The following is a 26747-nucleotide window of genomic DNA, read 5'->3' as shown; positions in this document are numbered from 1 at the left end:
AAATTGAATGCTAGAGATAGAACTCAATTTTCAACTCTAGTCTCTATCTCTTTAATCATTTGCATTTCTACCTAATCTTCTATACCTATAGGAACCTCGTGGTGCTCCAAAGAAATAACGGACAAAAGGCCTATTCCTCAACTGCACAAAATCCTTTTTTACTCCATCGAAGACTCCTTTTTCTCTTTCTCCATATGGTCCACATAAGTGCTAACGGAGCAACATCATATGTGCTGTTTCTTTTTTTTTTTTTTTTTTTTTTTTTGGCTTCTAAAAGTCCAGCTAAACATTGTTTATTTCATCATTCACCGACACAATTCTAAGCCATCTCAAAGTTTCCCATCATAGACAAGATGCTATCTGACAGTGTAAAGAGAGGTAGGGCTGGGGAGGATACATCAGCGTGGAATCCCACTTATGGAACTTGTTTCCCCTAATTATTTTTTTGATGTTTAGGGAACTTGTTTTCCTAGAGAAAATATTTTCCAAAGACATTTCGACCAATCAAACATGAAAAAATTGGAAACTATTTTCCTCCATAGCAGAAACACTCATACAAAAATTGGTAATCTACAAATATGGAAACTTCATCACCTGTTTTCACTGGAGGCCAAGTGATCAAGGAAGTCATTTAGTTCCTTAATTGTTAGCCCAGCAGAGGCCATTCCCTGTCTTCGCTGGAGGACCTATTCACAAGCAGTAATTCAATATATGTTAACAGAAAATCCATATGCATATTACAATCTCAGTTTTCTAAGAGAAAAAGTAAACCAGAAACATTAGCAACATAAGGATCTCAGAGGAGAAAAACAATAAAGTTGTAATTTAGCTTGTCATTTTAAAGCTACAAATGGTTAAGGAAATAATGGTGTAGTCATTAAGGTGCTGATTTGTTGGGAAAATTTAGCTCCAAAAGTTAAATTTTAAAAAGATTATAAAAAACTGGGAATAATGGAGCTACATCAAAAAGCAGTTCCTTGAGTTTCTGCCCCAGCTTAGACCTTAAGGACAAGGTCAATCTGGAACAAGAAGGGAATTTTACGAATTGAACGACGAGCATAAATAAATGCAGAGAAATAAAGACGGGGAAAATCTCTTATAGTTGTATCAATCTAAAGTCAAAAGTATTTCGAAACACGAAAAGGGCATCAAAGTGCTAAGCTCCTTGAAGCACACCACGAAAAGAGAGAAGTGAAGTGTGCATTTCTTTCACAAGATAAAGTATCAACATTTATATGAAGTTAGTATTATAATAATCAAATAAGCAAACCAACAAAAAACATTTAATTAGCCATCAAATTGCAATTAAATAACTAATTTCAACACCTAATATCCAATAATGCTGATATTACTTATTAGTCCAGCTCTTCAAATTTGAGACTTAAAGAATATGTTTTTAATCTTATTTACTTAGTGAGTAATTGGTTGAATGGCACATTAACTGAAGCGCATGGCTTCACCTATGAAGTGATAACCCCTCGCTTCGCATCGCTTCATTTCTTTATGATAATGCTGATATTACTTATTAGTCCAGCTCTTCAAATTTGAGACTTAAAGAATATGTTTTTAATCTTATTTACTTAGTGAGTAATTGGTTGAATGGCACATTAACTGAAGCGCATGGCTTCACCTATGAAGTGATAACCCCTCGCTTCGCATCGCTTCATTTCTTTATGCAACGAAGTGATGGCTTTTAATAATACCTGTCAAGTGTGTGAGGTAAATTAACCAAGACAGTATTGTGACACATGCACTCAATAGAACGGACACCTCAGATCATTTTGTTGGAGAATGAACCTCGGCTTTCTTAGATTTTGTGATACATGAATTATCTTCATTCACGTCTTAGGAAATAAAATGTATTGCTTTGTTAATGAACTAGGAAAGAGGAAAAAATATAGAATTAAATTAGGGTACGTACATGCTTAAAAAAGTCCTATAAATACCTAGGCACTTGGGCTATTTTATGTAAGCAAGTCAAGTCAAATAAAGAAGAATCACCTCCTCAGCTTGTCTTCAAGAGAAGTTGAGTGAGTTGAGAGCACTCCCCCCCCCCCCCCCCCCCCACCCCGGATGTTCAGCATTTGGTATCAAAGCCAATTGTATTAAAGGACCTGTGAGAATTGAGAGTCAAAGGCAAAGAGATCTTGTTGAAAGATTTTGAAAGAACTAAAAATCATGTCTTCATCAAATTCCTCTTAGCAACTTGTTCCTGTATGTACATAAGAGAACTAGCAAACATTGGTAGTGAAGATGAAAGCTTTTTTTCGCTAAATAAAGGTAAAAGTGAAGAGAAAAGCTTTTAGCTGAAGATTTGTGGGAGGTGACCAAGACAGGAGGAAGTCTATTTGAGTTTTCTAAGGATCCCATAGTTGCTCACCTACAAATTTTCAAAGCTGAGAACAAGAAAAGAGTCTAAGGCTCTAACAAATCGACATGCTTCAATATCAGAAGCAATTTTTGTTAAAATTATGTGTTGCTCTTCTCTAAAAGAAATATGAAAAATGTTGCAGACAGAATATCAAGGGTCAGAAAGGACCAATATTATCACTTTGAAAAGACAACTTGAAAACTTAAGACCGGTGGAGACGAAGAACGTGACGCAATTCTTAAACAAGTTGATGGAACTTGTGAATCAAATCTAAATATTACGAGAGGATCTTTCGGAAGATATGATTGTCGAGGAAGTCGTTGAAAATTTGGCTAAAAACTTTGCATCTCTTCCTTGGAGGATTCTAGAGATATTGCAAATATTTTTACAGAATTGATTAGTGCAATTGAGGCAGAAGAATATGAGACATCATGGAATTGGTCTTGAGCTAGATTTACAAGCCAAGACTATGGTCAACCCAAGCTCTTCAGGGAAGGGAAAAAATTTAATGGAAAAGGTAAAGCTACAAGAAGAAAAATGTAGCTCAATCTTCTTACAACCATTGCGAAAAGGAAAAGATCCCACCACAGCACCACCTTCGAAATGTAGTTATTGGAAAAAGTATCGCCGGATGGAAAAGCTCTGTTTCCAAAAGCAAAGGCAGCAACAACAATAACAGGTAAACCTTGTAGCAGATGAGGAAGAAGAAGAGGAGACAACTTTGTTATTGGCAGTCCAGGAGAAAGAAGTTGAACTTCAAATTTGAGATACCGAAGGATGTTTTGTGAATTCCAACCACAAGGTTTGAGTGTTGAGAATGAACATTGTATCAGTAAGAAGAAAAGGCCTTCTTAGATTTCTGTGATTCAATCATTATCTTAGTTCATGTATTACGAAATTAATTTAAGGATACATGTATTGTTTTGTCCATGAACTAGAGAAGAGCAAAAAGTTTACAATTAAATTAAGGTATATGTACTAGACTAAGTGCATACTAGGAAAGTTCTATAAATACACAGGCACTACAGCCATTTGAAGTAAGCAAGTTGAGCGAAATGAAAAAGAATCATTTCATCCACTTGTCTTCAACAGAACTTGACTGATTTGAGAGTATTCCTCATTCACGAATTTCCAACGCATTTCACGCTCGATTACTCAAAGAAATAAAAGTTCTTAATAAATTCTCTTACTTCAACCTCTTAGTACTTACTTCTTTTTTATATTGTAGTTCAACTGTGGAAATCATCAATTGGCAGAGCTTCTTTCGTAGATTCCTTCTAATTGTCCAATTTTTACTGTATATTTTCAATCTAATTGGGCTGATTGTGTAGTTGACAAATTGATTTGAATAAATATGTCTAATTTCCATTCCAGTGTTGTTAAAGGCGTGCTTAAACCCTGAAATAAGGCTCAAAACATGCTGAGCGCTTCGCCTTGCTTAATGTGCGCCTCATTGTCATCATTAAGGCTCTAAGACATACTTCTTCTTGCCAATGAGCACTTCATTAAAGAGCAATACTAAACAACTAATATTTCACTTTATTGTTATCTTTTTTCAATTTCTTTGTCCATATATTTGTTATTTATGCTTATAATGATTAGTCTTGGATTAAAGATATATATATATATATATATATATATACAACAACAACATACCCAGTGAAATCCCACAGTGTGGGGTTTGGGGAGGGTAAAATGTACGCAGATCTTACCTCCATCTCGGAAGATAGAGAGGCTGTTTCTAGAAGACCCTCGGCTCAAGAGAAAACATGATGGGAAAAGGTCAGATAAGCAGAAACAGTTCAAAGCAATACGAAAATGAAACTAACGAAAGCGAAAAAGCCATGATAAAGCAGTATGAGAAAATAGACACAGTAGCTACCACAGATAAATACGATAATGGTGGTACACGGACCAACATATAGTTGCACGAATCAAAGGAAAAGAAAATGAAGATCAAAACTGCTATATATATATGTATTTGTATTTCTTCCGTTTGCGCTTTTTTTTCATTAAAGTCCACACTTTATTTGCGCTTTAGAGCTTTTTTGCGCTTTTTGCTTTAGATAAAACTATTCCATTCTCTATTTCAGTTCATTAAAATTGAGCAATGCCATCCAACAATAGGAAATGATAATATAAAGAAAAGGAGGACCAAAAAGTTTTCAATTTAAGAAAAGGATAAGTAACATAACAGACAGGGAGCTTGGCATGGCAGGGAAATGTGGGGCCAGATGTTAGCAGGGAAGAAACTAAGTGTACAGGTCAGAGCAAGACTGTGGAAGTGGCTAAACTTAATTGAGTTTCAAAGACAAAAAAATTGTAACTAAAGGTGTGTTTGGTAGGAAGGAAAATGTTTTCCTATTTTCCCTTGTTTGGATGCACTAAATATCTTGGAAAATGTTTTCCTTAAAATTTTGAGGAAAAACATTTTCCAGACCAATAAAAACACACCAACGCATCCCCGCAATATCCATCCACCATCCCCTACCTACCTACCCCACCCACCCTGCCACCACCCCCACCTACCCTCCCCTACCCCACCACCAAAAATTGAACTCCGAATTCAAAAACCACGTGGTGTTTTGCTTTGAAAAAACCATTTTCCGGATCAATAAAAACATACCAACCTATCCACAATCCAACCTCGCAGTATACATCCACACACCCACCCTCCCACCACACACACCCTACCCCCACCCAGCACACACACCCTACCCTCACCCACCCCTTACCCCCTACCCCACCTCCCACCCTGCTTACCTTCACCACTAGAAATTGCAGTCCAAATTCAAAAACCTCATATTTTGATTTGAATATATGTAAAGCTCAACATTTTCCAACTTTTGATGAAGAAAATGTGTAGGAAAATCACGAATAATAATTAATTAGCACTGCCAAATTTAGCATTCCGAATTACTGCTATTCTCTTTCGACTAGTCATAATCATCATTAAAGAATTTACCTCAGCAACAACAAGTGAGAAGTTACCAACCTCCGGTCCAGTTTTCGGACCACCTTTACGCCAATTAAGTAACCGTCGAGCATCATCAGAGTCACGTGACATAGCAAGTGCATCAATAAGGCAAGTAGCAAGCACGTGTTCCTTAAGACCATAAGAACCACGCTCACGATCAAGACCAGGTAGAATAAGACGCATCACAGCGAAACTATCATGTGGTTTCCTACAAAAAACGTCTCGAACTACCGGAACTTTGAACGCTTTGTTGATGATGATTTGCTCTTTTGTATACATTGGAATAGACTTACCATTACATTGAATTTATTTCTTCTCCACCAACACTAGAAGTCGCCATTTTTATTTTGACCGTTTGAATGGAAGCGTACTGGAGAAATTTGTTGGGAATCTATTTATTTATATTCTGGTGGAGAAATTGCAAAGTTTGTCTTTAACTTTTGCCCTTCAGATAGGTTGGTCTTTAATTTTTCCCTTCAGATAGGTTGGTCTTTAATTTTTGCCCTTCAGACGGAAACTAAGGTCCCACTCACGACCCATGTAACAAGCTGCGACCCCCCCCCCCCCGGCCTACCCCAGTCCAAATTCAAAAACCTCATAGTATTTTGCTTTGAATGTATGAAAATGCTCTTGAAATGATATTTTCCAACTTGCGTTACAAACACAAGAAAATGAGTAGGAAAATCACTTATTTTTCGAGAAAATATTTTCTTAGAAAACATTTTCTAATCATACCAAATATACCATAACTGGTGAAACGAGCTCTTTTGCCACTCCTTTCACTCACTTAATCACTCAATTGATTTGGAGGATTTATCTTTCTTCAACTAAGCAACAGACAAGAATAATAACTTGCACTGCCAAATTTAGTGCTCCGAATTGCTATTATGTTGTTTTCTACTAGTCATGATCATCAGAGAGGTTATGAGAGGTTAGGTTATGAGAGGTTGGCTATTATGTGCAGAGAAGATGCACGGATGCCTCAGTGCGGAGCTGTGAGAGGTTGGCTATGGACGGTTTCAGGAGAGGTAGAGGTAGGCCGACGAAGTATTGACGAGAGGTGATTAGACAGGACATGGTGAAGGTACAGCTTACTGAGGACATGACCTTAGATAAAAGGCTATGGAGGACACGGATTAGGATAGAAAGGTAGTAGGTAGTCTTGCGTTGCTCTACTTAGTAGGTCCATAATAGTAGTCTTAGTAACTTGTATAGTTTGTTGCCCTTTGAATTCTGTTACATTTTGTTATTTCTTGTACTGCGATTAGTGTATTCATTTGTCTATTGACTGTAGTTACTGCCTTTTTATCTTATTTATCTGTGGCAGCTACTGCCACTTCTTTCAGGCTGCTTTATCATGGCGTTTCCACTCTGGTTATTTTCATTTTATGCTGCTTTGATCTACTTGTCCATATCTAACCTTTTTTTATCAAACTTTCTCTTGAGTCGAGTCTTTCAGATTCGATAAGGTCTGCATACACTTTACCCAGACCCCACATTGTGGGATTTCACTGGGTATGGTGTTGTTGTTGTTATGATCATCAGAGACTTCCAAATAGTGAAGAAGAATTTACATGAACCATACAAATATGTGCTATGCCTTGTAAAGCTCTTAACTTCCCTCGGATTTGTCTAATATATAACATGCACCCTTCTTCAGCATATGTCATATCATGAAACTATTATCTATCAACTCTTTCAACATTTAATTATTAGTTTATTACTAATCTTCTTTTACTTCCTAATATCGCAATTGTTCAATATCTATGCAATTCCAGAACCAAACACTCCTTCGAAACTACGAAATTCTCATAAACAAACAAGTAACGCAAATGAAACAGTAACTAGTTCGATTAAGCAACAGACAAGAATAATAATTAATTTTCCCTGCCAAATTTAATATTCAAAATTGCTACTATGCTCTTTCGACTAGTCATAATCATCAAATTAGTTACCTCAGCGGCAACAAGTGAGAAGTTAACAGCATTCAACCCAGTTTTCGAACCACCTTTACGCCAACTAAGTAACCGTCGAGCAAGACTGAGGAAGTGGCTAAACTTAATTGAGTTTTAAAGACAAGAAAATTGTGGGGTGTGTTTGGTTTTCCGGAAAATGTTTCTTACTTTTCCTTGTTTGGTTACACTAAATATCTTCTTGAAGAACGTTTTCCTCAAAATAGGAGAAAATGTTTTCCTTAAAAGTTTGAGGAAAATATTTTCCTGATCAATAAAAACACACTAACACATCCACAATCCAACCTCACAGTATACATCCACCCCCCTGCCTACCCCACCCACCCTCCCACCACACACCCCGCCTACCCTCACCACTAGAAATTGCAGTCCAAATTCAAAAACCACATAGTGTTTTATTTTGAATATAAGCAAATGCTCTGAAAATGACATTTTCCAACTGAGTAACAAATACAAGAAAATGAGTAGAAAACCCCCTTATATTCTTGGAAAACATTTTCCTTCATACGAAACACACCCTAAGTGATGAAACGAGCTCTTATGCCAGTCCTCTCACTCGCTCAATCACTCCATAATTTCTTCAATTAAGCAACAGACAAGAATAATAAATAATTTGCACTGCCAAATTTAATGTCCCGAATTACTACTATGCTCTTTCAACGAGTCATAATCATGAAAAAGAACTTACCTCAGCAGCAACAAGCGAGAAGTTTCCTGCATTCGCTCCAGTTTTCGGACCACCTTTACGCCAATTAAGTAACCGTCGAGCATCATCAGAGTCACGTGACATAGCAAGTGCATCAATAAGGCAAGTAGCAAGCACGTGTTCTTTAAGTCCATAAGAACCACGCTCACGATCAAGACCAGGTAGAATAAGACGCATCGCAGCGAAATTATCATGTGGTTTCCTACAAAAAGCGTCTAGAAACTTCCGGAACTTTGAACGCTTTGTTGATGATGATTTGCTCTTTTGTATCCATTCGAACAGACTTACCATTACACTGAATTTTATGTCTTCTCCACCAACACTACAAGTCGCCATGTTTGTTTTGAACCGTTTGAAATGAAGCGTACTAGAGAAATCTGCTGGGAATCTATTTATTTATATTCTGGTGGAGAAATTACAAAGTTTGCCCTTCAGAGTTCAGATGGGCTGGTCTTTAATTTTGCCCCTTCAAATCGGTCGGTCTTCAATTTTAGAGGAAATTAATCAAACGGGTCATTACAAAAATGAATATAGAGGTATATCTGACCTCCGTATACATGGCGATTCTCACATAACTAGTTTCACGAGGCCCGTGCTAAGTTTGGGCTCAAACTCAAAATATAAACGCAGATATTTTAATTAAAAAAATATAATTTTTGTTACACTTTTTTACTGTATAATAATTAAAATTTTAAATAAAAATATTTCCAATATATAAAAGAAAAACTTTCATTTAACTCTTTTTAACATCTTTAACTTTCATTTTGATGAAATTATTTACTTCAAATCAGATGCGGAACCATAATTTGAAATTGATGAGTTTCGAATCGTAATTTTCTTAAGTTACTTAGTTATAAATTAATAATATATACATACTCAATGAACTTTTAAGACACATAAAAGTTTTTAACCAAAGCGCTACCGAATCTGACCAGACCCGTAGCCGACACTCTAACTCTACTCTGCTTCAAACTCATTTCGTGTTTATCTTGAACTCATTTAAGATTTAATAATGTATTTTATTTTCACCTGTATTAGACAAATTCATGTTTTCATCTTCTAGAATCATCTAATACACCAAAAGAATTCATTAACTCCAAATTTATATTGCAATATTTATAATCTTAGTTTCGAGTTTTTACACAAATAAACCTAACGATCTTACAAGAATATTAGAGTAATAAATAATAATTAAAGTACATTGATAAAGTAAAAGATTTTAAAACTATACTTAAACATAATTTTAGGCCAGATGTTTATAACCTCATATGAGCTCGCTAAAGAAGCAAAATACTTGAGGTTTAATAAAAGATATAGTAAGACCTGATAAATGCTCAAAAAAAAAAAAAGATTCCAAAGTTGCCTAAATTTTACGAGAACATATAAAAATAAATAATATATTCCCACTGTCCCAAAATAATTGTCACGTTTTATTTTTTGAAGGCAATTTGACTAATCTTCAGAGTTATATTGGATTAAATTAATTCAAAATTTTAAAATTTAAATATTAAAAAACTATATGAATAATACTATGAATTGCAATACTTTTAACAATATAATGATTTTTTAAAAAAATATTATTTAAAATTATGTAATTTAATTTTTAAACATGACAAATATTTTGAGATGAAAGAGTAATAATAATTTAAAAGAGATTCACAAAAAGTTACTTTGATATCAAAATGACCAATTATGCAAAAGTGAGAAAGCAACAACAACAGCCAAGTATGCAACTTTATTACCCCTGTGGGTCCCTATGGGCTGGCTGTAAAGATGACAAAAATAATAAGTCCAATTATGTTGGCCCAAATGAGAAATGAATGAGGGCAATATGCGGGGGTGGAAAAGCAACACACGTGTAGTAGCGTGATAGGATCAAATCATACTGTGAGGACGACAAAACCTTATGGTTTGCGCTTATATATATAAATATCGACGTAATCTGTTATATTTTATAGAGGGTCATTTAATCAATTCACCCTTAATTTTTACCCTTCAAATGGGTTAGTCTTTAATTTTTAGGGAAAATTATGCTTTTTGTCTATTTTTGAAAATATATACGATTTTCAACATATATACTATAAACACTTTTTATACACTTTATACAAGGTGATACATTATATATAATATTTTTTTCAGATATAATGTTGTAATAATTCTGTGTATTGGACTACATGGCATAAATATTTTCAACAGATGTATTTTTTTTTTAAAATATCCATAATTTTAACCCTTTAAAATTGAACTTATGCCTAGAGGGATGTAAGTTCTTTAACAGTGCGGGGTATAAATTGTAAGATATTATGATGCGAAAATATAAACTTATGTCTGGTAAAAACGTTATTTGGCTTGAGGGACAAAAACTAAAGACCAGCACAAAATACGAGCATAAGTGCAAATGACCCTCTTCTGGTCAGTGGCCAGAGGACCAAACTTTCTAATCCACATCAGTGTGTTACACCTTGGAAAATTTCCCGTTAGTGTATAGTGAATAGGCTAGCAGAGAACACGAGGTATACGATGATTTGGATAAGTAAGAAATAGCATTTGATGATCTTAATCGAGATTCAAAGACATTTGACCAAAATGAAGAAGCTTGGTAAAGAAAGTAAAGGGTATGTTGCGTGTTGGGTAAGAATTATGAGCGACGAGTTAATGATGGCATAATGATGTCTTGGAAAAGAGTGATAACGTCCCTTAGATTGATATTGAGGTGCTAAACAAGTGTCAAGAAGGTTCCATAAGGATCGGAGATCAAACAAGTCGACGAGAACGAAAACGGAACCACTGGGCATTATACGGCCCAACATACGGACCATATAAATTATACTGGCCGTATGTTAGGCCGTATAATTGGTCAAGAGGGACATCACATTCTGGACCAAACATACGGTCCAACATACGGTCAGTGAAAAATATACGGACCGTATGTTGGTCCGTATAAGTTGGTCGGGACAGGTTCAACATTTAATATAAGGGACCTCTCTCATTTCATTTTATTTCATTCCTACTCTCCACAAGTCAAGAAACCTCTAGAATATTCTCCATCACTCATCCATAAGAATTCAAGGGAAGACCAAGATCAACAACACCAAATCCATGAAAACAAGTGTATGAAACCTAGTGAAAGTCATCCAAGCCAAGAAATCCTAAGAGAGGTGAAATAGGGTTTTGGTGCTAGAAGAGTATTTACATTCAAGGGTTGTTCATCCATCATCTAAGGTATATTTCATGACCATATCATGTTGTTTAAGGTATTGGAAGGCTAAGATACTTAAATTTTAGAAAGACATAGAAAATGGGTCATAAATGAGTGAATAGTGTCATTATTGAATAGTGGTTGGGATGAATCATGAATGTTGGTATGTCGTGATTGTGAATACGTTATAAATGACATTTAGACCATGGAATAAGTATTATATATGAGAAAAATGCGATAATGAGCTATAACCATAAATATGGAGGGATTGAAGAGAAATGGTGAATTGTGGTAAATGTATACAAATGATGATTATCGTTTGCAATATTGTGAATGTTGATATGAACGTTTGGGAGCTGATATAGAACATGGGAAAAGTAGTGTAAACGAAGGAAATGCTGCCCAATTTTCTCTAGCGTTAGTAAGTCCGTTCTTATAATTGTTAGCTAATATCGATACGAATTCTCTTGAAGGTAGAACGTGTGCACTAAAGGAGAACAAGCAAGCGATAGATTAGTAAACGACAAAGGTATGTAAGGCTAGTTCCTTCTTTCTAAGGCATGAATCCTATGATATGATATTTCCTCCTTCTCCATGAATTTCCTACATTCCGGAAAAACTAAGAGTTTATGCTTATGAGTAGCCATATGAGTTAAGATAAGAGATATGCCACGAGCATGATAATGATGATGATGACTTAAGTATAAAGAATCCTATAGTAAAGTAAGATGTCCATGAAGCTAATGATTCTAAGTATGGTTCCATTGATGCTTTCTCCTTGTGTACACTCACCTTAAAATGCTAGTTCCTTCAAGGTGAGATATGATGTTGATGATTACTCCATAATATAATCGGGGTTTCACGACCTTATGTCACCCCGACATAGCCATAGTTGCCTTCAAGTTCTAATGTATGTGTTGATGATAAATGTATAATGAAGCTAAGTCATGATATGTCTATGAGATGTACAATAATGTAAGTCTATTATATGCCTATGCCATTTATGAGAATGTTGAGTTACGATGGGTATATGACGATATGATTCCACCGTGCCTAAATGGCCGGACATGTCACCGCTAAGGCGGGCTGCTTATGATTCCACCGCGCCTAGAAGGCCGGACATAATCACCACTAGTGGGCGGCTTATGTCACGACCCAACCCCGTAGGCCGCGACTAGTGTCCGTGCTGGACACCTGAACGTACCCAATAACCCAAACCAGCATATAAGCAGAATATTTAAATGTAAAAGTCAATTGGCGTTATTAATTATCACAGATTAACGGATAAAGCACAAGGAAGCCGATCAGGCTGTCACAGATCATACCAACCCAAATCATATGCAGAACCCACATGTATGTCTACAGACCTCTACAGAACACATCAGAATCATAAGACGGGACAGGGCCCCGTCATACCCCTGAACAACATACAAATGTACCATAGCAAGGACTGTACCAAACATAGGCTCCGAACAATAGAGCACTCCAAGATGGCAGAATATAGTCCTAAACATGCGGATCAGCAAATCTGTAGTCTGTACCTGCGCGGCATGAAAACGCAGCCCCCGAAGAAAGAGGGTCAGTACGAAATATGTACTGAGTATGTAAAGCATGGAACGTAGTAAACAAAGTCATAATCGAAGCAGAAGATACAGAAAATGAACGGAATATCCAGATTAGCAAAGATGCTGATCATAAAGCATAAATAGTATTTGCAGAAAACGTATGTCATACCTGGTCCCACTACGGGACAAAATCATAACCGAAACAGAACGTACAGAAAAGTGAGTGTGATATCCAGAGTATCGAATGCATATTTCAAAACATGAAGAGTGTGTACAGAAATATATGCCATATCATATCCGGCCCCTGCCAAGGGACTCGGCAGACAGAACGTGGCCACCCCCCGACGCTGGTGCCACAACACATAAGGATCAGAAAAGGGGAATAACCCCGTAACATAGCATAACATATCAAATGGCCATATCAGATCATATCATATCATATCATGTCAGAATATTGTACATGGCACAGCATACTCCACAACCCATGTACATATATACCTGCCCCCTCACATCGAGGCACGGCGAACAATGCAGTGGAAGACGCTTGAGAACATATCCTGGCCCGGGCTCAGTGTGGGAAACATTGAGGCATCCACGAATGGAGTAGTGAGAAACTAAATGCAATAAAATACCATGTATACTTCCAGAGACTCAATGAGGCATATCGAGTGACAAGTCAAAACAATGAAATCAGACGGAATCATAGTAAGTTAAACTTCGGATGTCATAATGGGTTACGGAGGCATAATCTTTCTGAGATCGTTTCCAAGATCCAAAACAGTTTATAAGACTTAACGGAGTATTTAAAACAATTCTTTAGATAATAGTTAGAGGATTAGTTAAGACATTTCATTTAAAGCAGCTCGAAGACAAGTCATAAATACAAAAGGGGTAAAATCGAAAATAGTGGGCCCACCTCGAGACAAACGAAGCGGTGGGCTCAAATTACGTATTTTAAGCTTGTGGGGTCACCTATAGAGGTACTAGGGACATTTCATAACTTTCTAAACAATTTGTGAAAGTTTGCCTAATTCTTCCAACAAAGCATACCTAAAAGGTTCAATTCTATTGAATGAAAAAGTGACAATTTCAAACGCGGATTCCGATGGACAGAATATATTCCGGGGCTCAAATCCGATCCTAGTACACCTAGGACATGCCAAAAGAAGAATCGAGATAACTTTACATACCTTATATGCTCTTTACGCCTTTCCAAATTCAATTCCCGTTTCGCCCAAAATCTGCAATTGGTCACATTTACCAATTCTCAATTTCCAATCTTTAAGTATTCAATCTTTATTCATAATTGCCTACAGAAATTTGGGCAGCATCTCCCCTATACATATATCATCCCCGAGAATTTAACTCGGCCAAAACAATCAACAACAACCCAACAACAACACCAACAACGACAACAATCAATATAGGACACAATATAACACAACTAGTCTTCTTTCCGACATAATGCAAGAACTTTCATTCCGACTTCCCATTTCCAAACCAATCTCAATGTTTTCATATTCATTATTAATCTAGATTATCACAATATAATTTGGAAGCATTTCATATCATTTCCACAAAATATTCACAAGATATACAAAATATACAAACTTTCCACCAAAGTCATAATTCATCCAAAACTTCTAATATTCAACCTACATATCCATAACATATTTCCATCTTCCAATTTCATCAACCATAATCATAATTCACATCTTAACAACTTCATTTCCATAATATCACAAAATCATTCTAAAGTGACATAATCTTCTACATTCCAACTTCAACCAAAATTCATTCAACTTTCATTCCCAATATAATTTTCACCATAACCACAACTAGAATACAACATAAAATTCAACTCATATATGTATACAACATACATACACTCACGGCTACATATATATATATATATATATATATATATATATATACACTTTGTAAACTTCCATATGTCCATAGTTTCTACTCATTTCCATATACTAAAACACAAACAAACCTTCATAACATAATAAAAAGGTATGAATTCCTACCTTTTTCTCCAATCTTCTTCACTTGTCCAAAGTGTGAGATTGATGAAACTAATGCTCAATCTTCCAAAACAACTACACTAAGTTGTAGAGGGACTAAGTTCCGACATCACCTAGGAACCCACGACCTATGGATAGAAAGCTAATTCAATTATCTACAACTTCTATTTCATGGTATCTTTCAAAATTCCAAACTTATAATACCGTTTTTGCCCCTCAAAGTCAGGTCACCCGAAAACGTTTTCTTAAAAATATTCGTTTGGAGGGCTTCCACTTTGATTTGGCCCAAGGGTACTTCATGAGTTGTGTTTAACTTTACATATGTGATTCATATGACTTTTCAGATGTTCCAAAAAAAAATAATCTCGGTGTGTGGGCCCCACCCCAGCAAGTAATCCGACGTTCAAAAATACGGGATATAACATTCTCCCCCCCCTTTAGAACATTCATCCTCGAATGTTAAATTAGCCTTATAGGTCTTACAAACACTCCGGGGGAGTTTCTTCTTATGAGTAGCACACATGAATTATTTACCAATTAATATAACAAGTTTAGAGATTTAGATCACCTGTAGGTGTAGAGAACAAGTCAGGGTACTTTTTCTTCATTTCATCCTCTGCTCCCCAGGTCGTTCCTTCTTTATTATTGTTTCGCCATAAGACTTTAACAGAGGGTATATCTTCGGTACGCGGACTCCTCACCTGACGATCCAGAATAGCTACAGGTTGCTCTTCTTAAGAAAATTTCTCCATCACCTGAATATCATTCACTGGAAATGTTCTGGAGGGATCACCAACACATTTGCGGAGCATGGACACATGAAATACCGGATGTATCGCTTTCAAATCAGATGGCAGATCTGGCTCATAGGCGACATTCCCAATCTTTCGAATAATCTGATAAGGTCCGATATATTGCAGACGGAGCTTACCCTTTTTGTCGCATCGCACCACGCCTTTTATAGACGATACTCTAAAAAATACACAATCACCGACCTGGAACTCCAAGGGTCGACGTCGTTTATCAGCGTATGACTTCTGTCGACTCTGAGTTGCTAATAGTCCCTCTCGGATAAGTTTCATCTTATCAACCGCCTGTTGGATCATACCTGGGCCTATTAGTTCTGTTTCGCCAATATCAAACCAGCCGATCGGTGACCTGCATTCTCTGCCAAACAAAGCCTCGTACAGAGCCATCTGGATGCTAGACTGGTAGCTGTTATTATAAGAAAACTCAATCAACGGCAGATGACTATCCCAGCTGCCTCTGAAATCAATAACACAGGCTCGCAACATATCTTCTAGCGTTTATATAGTGCACTCGGCCGGTCCGTCGCTCTGGGGATGGAATGCTATGCTCAGACTCACCTTAATCCCTAATCTTTCCTGAAAAGATCTCCAGAAATTTGCCATAAAATGGGCACCTCCGTCAGTGGTAATAGATGTAGGAACTCCGTGGAGTTGCACTATTTCTTTAATATATAGTCTGGCATAATCCTCCGCTGAGTAAGTGGTTCTGACGGGAAGAAAGTGGGCTGATTTTTTGTCGGCCTATCCACAATAATCCAAATAGAGTCATACTTCCGCGGAGTGCGAGGCAACCCTGTAATGAAGTCCACTTGGCTTCTGATGTTCAATTTTAACCTGCTGGCAATTCGGGCACTGGGCAACGAACTCTGCGATGTCCCGTTTCATGCCATTCCACAGTATAAGCATATAAGTTCATGGTACATTTTAGTGGATTCAGGATAACAGAATACCGACCATTATGCGTTTCGCCCATAATTGGCCGTCGCAGCCCTGCAACGTCAGACACACATAATCTGCCTCTGTATAATAATACCCCATCAGGTGAGATCTCAACTGCGTCCCTTTCTTATCAAGGGTTGTATCTTTGTACCATACCAGAATAGAATCCTCGAACTGACGCTGTTTTACCTCTTCCTTAATCAAAGATTCAGCAACTTCTCGGACAAAATCCCAATATCTCCAGAATCGACCAAACGGACTCCAAGGCTAGCTAACTGATGAATTTTACAAGCCAATTCCTTCTTTCTGGATACACGCCGGTCAAACCGCCCATAGATTTGCGGTTAAGTGCGTCTGCCACAACATTAGCTTCCCTTCAGCAACTGGGACTACATTCACAAGTACCGGTCCACTGAGATTTCACTGCCTTCTGAATTAGCTTCATTAATAGTGTCGTAGCAGAAATAAATTTCTCTACAAATCTTCTGTAATATCCGACCAATCCCAGAGAACTGCGTATTTCAGTCGATGTCGAAGGCCTAGGCCAATTCCTTATCGCTTCAATCTTCTATGTGTCAATTGTTTTCATTTATGCTTACTTTACTTTCATTTGCTCCCCTTCTTTGGGGTTATACTTCTACCATATCCATGTCTTTTCTTTCTAACCTATAACTTGATTATCTTTGTACGAAACCTTAACAGAATCATGATTATATGGTACAAAATCTTATCCGATAGCTGGCACTCAAGTAATATAATTAATGTAGAAGTTTATCTCTTAGTAATCACATTCTTCCTTCATACCCATTCCTTATCTGTCGTTCTGTTTCCTCAATAATCGAATTATTTGATACTCACATGATTCATCGTTTCATGCCATAAGTTTTCCTTTGCCCTGCACTATTTCATTCTAGCTCGTTTTCGCAATTAACATTCGTGCTTTGCCCGTCAACTCTTTTAAAGACTCTGCTTAACTATGTTTCTTACGGTTCACTTTATCCGGTATTTGATCTCCTTACCCCCCACTCAATTATTCTCTTTTCTTTCCAAACATCGTTGTATTAGAATTTTCCAAACTCAACCAGTAGCAAAATGAGTATCGATCTATTTCGTAACATTTGTACCATACCTTTCCCTTTTCCTCGTAAATTCTGCCCAGTTAATCCTTTCTATATATTACAACACTGGCAATTAGGGTTCACCAATCGATCGACATAGTCGTAAATGGGGGGTCCTACACATACGTACATATATCACTACCATTTCTTTCACCATACATCTTCAATCACCTGTTCAAATTTTTACTCTAATTCCAGAGCTGCGCTGGTTTTCCTTCCTTTTTACCAATCTAATCTGTCTCAGCTCACGTGACCCCTATAAGGTTTCTAACCATTCCACACATCCTAATTCCCTTTAGGTTACCCCGAATTTTCTATTCGTCTCTTATATCTATGTTTGCCAAAAATTTTGGTACATTTCCCAGGGGGTCACCCATCCCAAAATTTCTCTGGCCCTAGCACGCTTAACCTTAAAACTTTAATACATTTAGGTGCGTTAAGGCCGGTATAATCACGTCAACTGCCCCGCGCGACCTTGGTCACGTAATTTAAGGCAAATCGGGGTCTTAACAACTTTCAAAACGTTCTCGTAGCGGGTCCCACCCCGATTTAGAGGGGATTCGTTTACCTTTCTAACTATATAGTTACCGTATCGCCCCTGTAAATCCTTAATATTTACCTCCATGCGTGTGTATATATATACTTTTAGACAGCTCACGGGTTTAGGTTTTTATTCCACAGATCCCATCTCCAACCAGTCGATGAGAACTGATAAAATGTTACAAACTAGAATCCGACGAACTTCGCAGAATCTCTTAGCACTTAACTCACATAATTACCTCCATATTTGTGTATATGTATATTTTTGGGTCGTAAACGGACCACTCAATTTCCACTGCCTGTCATACACTTTGTATTCTTCCAATTAGAGGAAACTTAATCGTTGGACATTTTTTGCCCTTCCACATATGCTGTCCTAAAGCAAAATGGGGTCGGAACATATTCCGGTTCGTTTAAATAAATTGCAAATCTGCTACTCATATATGCTTTCTCGAGATAAAATTTTCCAAATACGGATAATACTTCTTACGAATGACACGGAGGGTATCTCTCAAACTTTAATCCAACATAATGAATTTACCCTATCGGTATCGACCTTCAAGACATGTTAAGAATTTATATCTCATCTTCCTCTTCGTATTTCTAGGAAAATTTGGGCAGAGGTTCCTCTGTATTTCTTACTATCCCAAAACCTGCCCACAGGAAATACCAACCATGCCTCACAGGCCAACACATATACGTATATACATATCATATCATATCATATCGCATCATAGCCACACAGGGCTGATAATTTCAAATAAAAAGTATAAATATGCCGAGGCTTGCTTCACATGTCCAACTCGAACTGCACCTATTGCACTTTCCTGTTTACTTTTCATTATGATTTTAAACTTTATGTTTCAATCGTGCTTCAAATACCTTACCCAGCGTACGTCTTTCATACCATTGCTTACCTGTGTACTGTGTAGCTTCCAATATCATCAGTCACTGTCTTACGTCGATACCGTTCTCCAGCTGAAATCAGAGGTTAGTAAAAAGGAATTCATTTCCTACAGCTGGCTCTATCGCACGATCTAAGATTCAAAGAAAGGTAACACCCTAAATGTCCTGTAGCCTCCTGTTTATAGATGTGGTGCACAACACACCGATAAACAAGACTCTACGAGACACGGTCTGCAGACACTCCGAGGACGAACCGCTCTGATACCACTTTTGTCACGACCCAACCCCGTAGGCCGCGACTAGTGTCCGTGCTGGACACCTGAACGTACCCAATAACCCAAACCAGCATATAAGCAGAATATTTAAATGTAAAAGTCAATTGGCGTTATTAATTATCACAGATTAACGGATAAAGCACAAGGAAGCCGATCAGGCTGTCACAGATCATACCAACCCAAATCATATGCAGAACCCACATGTATGTCTACAGACCTCTACAGAACACATCAGAATCATAAGACGGGACAGGGCCCCGTCATACCCCTGAACAACATACAAATGTACCATAGCAAGGACTGTACCAAACATAGGCTCCGAACAATAGAGCACTCCAAGATGGCAGAATATAGTCCTAAACATGCGGATCAGCAAATCTGTAGTCTGTACCTGCGCGGCATGAAAACGCAGCCCCCGAAGAAAGAGGGTCAGTACGAAATATGTACTGAGTATGTAAAGCATGGAACGTAGTAAACAAAGTCATAATCGAAGCAGAAGATACAGAAAATGAACGGAATATCCAGATTAGCAAAGATGCTGATCATAAAGCATAAATAGTATTTGCAGAAAACGTATGTCATACCTGGTCCCACTACGGGACAAAATCATAACCGAAACAGAACGTACAGAAAAGTGAGTGTGATATCCAGAGTATCGAATGCATATTTCAAAACATGAAGAGTGTGTACAGAAATATATGCCATATCATATCCGGCCCCTGCCAAGGGACTCGGCAGACAGAACGTGGCCACCCCCCGACGCTGGTGCCACAACACATAAGGATCAGAAAAGGGGAATAACCCCGTAACATAGCATAACATATCAAATGGCCATATCAGATCATATCATATCATATCATGTCAGAATATTGTACATGGCACAGCATACTCCACAACCCATGTACATATATACCTGCCCCCTCACATCGAGGCACGGCGAACAATGCAGTGGAAGACGCTTGAGAACATATCCTGGCCCGGGCTCAGTGTGGGAAACATTGAGGCATCCACGAATGGAGTAGTGAGAAACTAAATGCAATAAAATACCATGTATACTTCCAGAGACTCAATGAGGCATATCGAGTGACAAGTCAAAACAATGAAATCGGACGGAATCATAGTAAGTTAAACTTCGGATGTCATAATGGGTTACGGAGGCATAATCTTTCTGAGATCGTTTCCAAGATCCAAAACAATTTATAAGACTTAACGGAGTATTTAAAACAATTCTTTAGATAATAGTTAGAGGATTAGTTAAGACATTTCATTTAAAGCAGCTCGAAGACAAGTCATAAATACAAAAGGGGTAAAATCGAAAATAGTGGGCCCACCTCGGGACAAACGAAGCGGTGGGCTCAAATTACGTATTTTAAGCTTGTGGGGTCACCTATAGAGGTACTAGGGACATTTCATAGCTTTCTAAACAATTTGTGAAAGTTTGCCTAATTCTTCCAACAAAGCATACCTAAAAGGTTCAATTCTATTGAATGAAAAAGTGACAATTTCAAACGCGGATTCCGATGGACAGAATATATTCCGGGGCTCAAATCCGATCCTAGTACACCTAGGACATGCCAAAAGAAGAATCGAGATAACTTTACATACCTTATATGCTCTTTACGCCTTTCCAAATTCAATTCCCGTTTCGCCCAAAATCTGCAATTGGTCACATTTACCAATTCTCAATTTCCAATCTTTAAGTATTCAATCTTTATTCATAATTGCCTACAGAAATTTGGGCAGCATCTCCCCTATACATATATCATCCCCGAGAATTTAACTCGGCCAAAACAATCAACAACAACCCAACAACAACACCAACAACGACAACAATCAATATAGGACACAATATAACACAACTAGTCTTCTTTCCGACATAATGCAAGAACTTTCATTTCGACTTCCCATTTCCAAACCAATCTCAATGTTTTCATATTCATTATTAATCTAGATTATCACAATATAATTTGGAAGCATTTCATATCATTTCCACAAAATATTCACAAGATATACAAAATATACAAACTTTCCACCAAAGTCATAATTCATCCAAAACTTCTAATATTCAACCTACATATCCATAACATATTTCCATCTTCCAATTTCATCAACCATAATCATAATTCACATCTTAACAACTTCATTTCCAGAATATCACAAAATCATTCTAAAGTGACATAATCTTCTACATTCCAACTTCAACCAAAATTCATTCAACTTTCATTCCCAATATAATTTTCACCATAACCACAACTAGAATACAACATAAAATTCAACTCATATATGTATACAACATACATACACTCACGGCTACATATATATATATATATATATACACTTTGTAAACTTCCATATTTCCATAGTTTCTACTCATTTCCATATACTACAACACAAACAAACCTTCATAACATAATAAAAAGGTATGAATTCCTACCTTTTTCTCCAATCTTCTTCACTTGTCCAAAGTGTGAGATTGATGAAACTAATGCTCAATCTTCCAAAACAACTACACCAAGTTGTAGAGGGACCTTGAATTAGTAGGAATTCAACAAGAAAATAATTTTAGAGTCAAGATTCTTTTGAGGGTGATTTTTCTATGGCCAACCCGAAATGGCTCTTATGTTTGCTCTTGGTTTTTCTTCTTTCTCTTCTTTCTTTGTTTCTTGAAACTTATATTAGATAGTGACCATTTATAATTAATTAGCACATGGAAATATTCATTAAAACCATGGGTTGGGCCTCACTTGGCCGGCCACCCCTTAAACATTGGGCCTAAATTTTCATTTTATTTTTGGGTCAACTCGGTTGATCCCGAGTTGGGCCTAGCCCACTGACCTTTCGACCTTAAAACGTTCATATCTCCTTGTACCGACATCACCTAGGAACCCACGACCTATGGATAGAAAGCTAATTCAATTATCTACAACTTCTATTTCATGGTATCTTTCCAAATTCCAAACTTATAATACCGTTTTTGCCCCTCAAAGTCAGGTCACCCGAAAACGTTTTCTTAAAAATATTCGTTTGGAGGGCTTCCACTTTGATTTGGCCCAAGGGTACTTCATGAGTTGTGTTTAACTTTACATATGTGATTCATATGACTTTTTTCAGATGTTCCAAAAAAAAAAAATCTCGGTGTGTGGGCCCACCCCAGCAAATAATCCAACGTTCAAAAATACGGGATATAACAGCTTATCATGGTTACCGGACGCGGGTTAACGATGATGATTTATGTGATACGATGATGTATGCGCTATGATGATACATGTGCTATGAGTTATATATATGATATATGTGTAAGAAATGTATCCACTCTTAAAAGTTACTCAGGTTGTATCTTCACCTTCTGAATTATGATTTCTCTATAATGTTCAGTTCATTCATGCATTACATACTCAGTACAATATTCGTACTGACGTCCGTTTTCTTTGGACGCTATGTTCATGCCCACAGGTAGACAGGGAGGTGATCCAGACTCGTAGAAGTTATCAGCAGATTTACAGGAGCACTCCATTACTCCGGAGGTGCTATTTGGTTTATTCTTTTGTGTATATATATATGTATTTTGGGCACGACGAGGTCTGATCCAATATCTGAAACCCTTTCGGAGCCCTCCAAACCCAAACCAAAGTGTAACTTGAGTATAATCGACGCTACGAAATTGCTGGTGCACTCAAAACACCAATCCGACACCACTTAGGCCTGTGTTTCCACAAAACACCCTAATTTTCTCCAAAAAAAAAGACGTAGCACAAAACATCCAAAACCTTCCAGAACCTCTCGAGACACATACAAACCACCCAACTAAGTCAAAAATCACGTTTAGGACCTAGCTGAACTATTGGAATTCCATTTTGAACACATTTACCCAAAATTCAACTATTGTTCAGAGCTTCCCAAAACTAAAAGTTAAGAAACTCAAAACTAGGATTTTCTTCTTCGATAATTATCTGATTGCGTTGATAGTTCTGCCACCCATCCCCCAAGTCAGAATATGCCATAATAAGGCTAAGGAAAGGGTCATTTGGTCAAAAAGGAGTACAATTGTTACACCTCGGGAATTTTTCCGTACTTGTGTGATGAGTAGAACAATGAAGGACTTGAGTGTATGGTGTTTTACTAAGTCGAGAATGGCTAATTTTGCATTTTTGGAAATAATAAAGTTGCAGAAAAATTTTCACCCAGTGGTCGTATATGGCACTATACGGCCCGTATAGTGATTTACGGACCGTATAGTGCAATCGTCTTTCATTGCGTCAAAAATCTCAATATTCTGTTAAGTGTTGAAATGGTTAAAGACGACCCAGAATACGGCCCCGTAAACTGGTTTACGGACCGTAAACCAGGTCGTAAACCACCAGGTCCCTCAGCCAAGACTTTCTGTAAATGTTGAATATGGTTAAATACGACCCAGTTTACGGCCCGTAAATTGCCATGCCCACCAACCAAACTCTCTGTTTTTGGAATGCTTAAATACGACCACAGTGGACGACCCGTAAATCAAAATACGGTCCGTAAACTGCAGTTTACGACCACTGTTCACCCGACGAGAATTCATTAAGCATCTGCTTTTGAGTTATTAAAAGGAACTTAGGCCTCATTTTATTTCATTCTTCATTCATACAACTCAAGAACACTCTAGAACTCTCCAAATACTTCCTCTATCAGAATCCAAGAGAATCAAGGAAAGCTAAAGATCAACAACACAAAACCTATGAAATCAAGTGCAAGAACACATCAAGGGATCATCTAAGTCAAGTAATTCCCAAGAAGGTGAACTAGGGTTTTGTTTAAGTGAAGCATTTCAACTCAAGGGTTGTTCAACCACTATCCAAGGTAAGTTTCATGATCATTCTATGTTGTTTGAAGTATTGAAAAGCTTAGACACTTGAAATGTAGAAGAACATAGAAATGGACCATTATTGAGTGAATAGTGCCATAAATGAATGATAGTGGGATTGAATTATGAATGTTGAAGTGTTGTGAATACAAATACGTTATAAATGATGTTTATATCATGAAACAAGCGTTAAACGCATGAAAATGCAAGGACGAGTCATAAGGCTAATTATGAGGGAAATTGGAGGAAAATGGTGGATTTTGCTAAATGTACGTAAACGACGATTGTTGATTTCGATATTGTGAGTAATGCTATGAATGTTGGGAGTTAATATAAAACATGGGAAAAATAGTATAAACAAGAGAAGCGCTGTCCGACTTCTCTTAGAATTAGCGACGCGTTCTTGTAGTTAGTATGCTAATGTTGATATGAATTCTTTATGAAGGTAACGACGCGATATTGAAGGAGAACGAGTGAGCGATATCTTAGCTAAACGACCAAGGTATGTGAGGCTAGTCCCTTCTTCCTGATGGCATGAATCTTGTAGCACAAAATTCTTATTCTCTTCATGAGTTCTTATAGTCTGAAAGGCTAAGAGTCTAACTCATTAATGTCTATATAAGATGAGGAATACGATATGATGATTCTAGTATAATGATGATGTTAATTATCGCTTACACTCACCTTATGTACTAGTTCCTTCAAGGTGAGGCAGAGTATCAATAGTTGTTCCATAATGGAATCGGGGGATCACAACCATACGTCACCCCGATAGAATAAAGTTGATCTTGAGCCTTATGCATGTATTACAATGAGATAAGTATTTTATGATGAGTATATTATTATTATGAGCATTTTATGATAAGCATGACATGAGCATTTCACACCGTGCCTAGTTGGCCGGGCAGTCACCGCCAAGGCGGGCAGCTATACGGATACACCATGACCTTCGGGCATGGGCAGACACCACTAGTGGGCGGCATGAGATGGTACCCCGGACGCGGGAGGCCTGGACGCGGGCTAATATTATTGATTATCACACCGTTCCGACATGGACGGGCAGCTTGCATATGATACATATATGTTATGAGGATGAGTATGAGTAAGATGGCACGCATGATTTCCTTTATGATTATCAGACAGATCCAGATATTTCACGTTGATGTTATCACTATGTTGTTGATGTTTTCTTTCATTGTTTATGCTTATCATACTCAGTACAACATTCGGATTGACGTCCTTTCTTCGGACGCTGTGTTCATGCCTACAGGTAGACAGAGAGGAGAGCTTGGCCCAGATCCTCAGTAGCAGTCAGCTGGTTGAAAGCACTCCATTGTCCGGAGGTGCTTAGGATTATCCTTTTGGTATATATGTATATTTTGGGCACGACGGAGTCTTGTTCCGTCCATGTATATACAGTATGTTAGTAGAGGCTCGTAGATACGCAGTGTGGGTTAGATGGTCTCACAAGACGTTTTCATATGCATGTATATTATTTTGATGGCCGAAAGGCAATTGTATATAACGTATTTATGTTTGTTTAATTATGATTTTCCTACAACTGGTATGTAAATTGATAAAAGAATATTAAATGAGCAAGATAAGTAGTAGAGTGAGCGGTGCTCGGTAACTAGCTCCGGGTACCCATCGCGGCCCCTAACTGGGTCGTGACAGAAGTGGTATCAGAGCAGTTCGTCCTAGGAAGTGTCTACGAGCCGTGTCTAGTAGGGTCTTGTTTATGGCGTGTTGCGTGCCACGCTAATAAACAAGAGGCTACAGGGCATTTAGGAAAATGACCATCCTTCTTCTCATGAAATCGTGCGATAGAGTCATGCTTAGGATTATGTTATTCCTAAAAGTGCGTTATGGTTTCAGAAAATGCCGCCAAAGGGAAAAGCTACAGCTGCCCAGAAGGGCAAAGCTACGACAAAGAGGCAGGCGGAAAGAGAGCCTCCGGCAAATGTAGAGGAAAGCGAATCGCAAAGTGAGGCCGCGCCCAATGTAGAAGAGCAGGGAGGAGCCTTAGATCCGATTCCTCCACCGGGTGCTTCGGGTCAACAAATGTCCGAGGCCATCCATTTATTGACACAATTGGTTGCCACTCAGGCACAACGACAGGATGCGGGTCCAAGGGATCGTTCAGCTAGCACGAGAGCCCGTGACTTTATGGCCTTAAATCCTCCAGAATTCTTTGGGTCAAAGCCAGATGAAGATCCGCAAAATTTTATCGATGAGATGTTGAGGACTTTAGAGATTATCCATGCTTCCGAGACCGAATCCGTGGAGTTGGCTTCTTATAGACTCCGCAATGTGGCGGTGTTATGGTATAAGAATTGGGTGATAACAAGAGGAGAAAATGTTCCACCTCCCGTGTGGCAAGAGTTTGTAGATGCCTTTATTCGTCACTACTTGCCACCCGAAGTCCGCCGAGCTAGAGCGGACAAGTTCCTGAATTTAAAGCAAAGGGGTATGAGTGCCCGAGAGTATAGCATGCAATTC

At 37.8% G+C, this 26747-nt stretch overlaps 1 protein-coding gene across 3 annotated transcripts in view; it reads right to left on the bottom strand.

Moving 5' to 3' along the window:
• The window catches only part of LOC132603389 (DNA ligase 4), a 47768-nt gene extending 39237 nt beyond the window's left edge, over window positions 1-8531 (bottom strand). Inside the window, exons 1-2 of one of the 3 annotated variants that reach the window (XM_060316415.1) lie at window positions 8010-8531; window positions 595-686 (exon numbers count right to left, since the gene is read on the bottom strand). In XM_060316415.1, the coding sequence (XP_060172398.1) occupies window positions 595-686; window positions 8010-8363 (446 nt within the window). In that variant the 5' untranslated portion in view covers window positions 8364-8531. Of the gene's footprint in view, window positions 1-594; window positions 687-4083; window positions 4858-8009 lie in introns of those variants that run through there. The other 2 variants (XM_060316414.1, XM_060316416.1) reach the window with 2 other exon arrangements.
• Between the last annotated feature and the right edge of the window lie 18216 nt (window positions 8532-26747).

This window comes from Lycium barbarum, chromosome 7, assembly GCF_019175385.1.
Source record: "Lycium barbarum isolate Lr01 chromosome 7, ASM1917538v2, whole genome shotgun sequence".
In the NCBI taxonomy this organism is placed as follows: Eukaryota; Viridiplantae; Streptophyta; class Magnoliopsida; order Solanales; family Solanaceae; genus Lycium; species Lycium barbarum.
The sequence above is the reverse complement of the archived record's forward strand: the minus strand, read 5'-3'. Positions and strand labels throughout refer to the sequence as shown.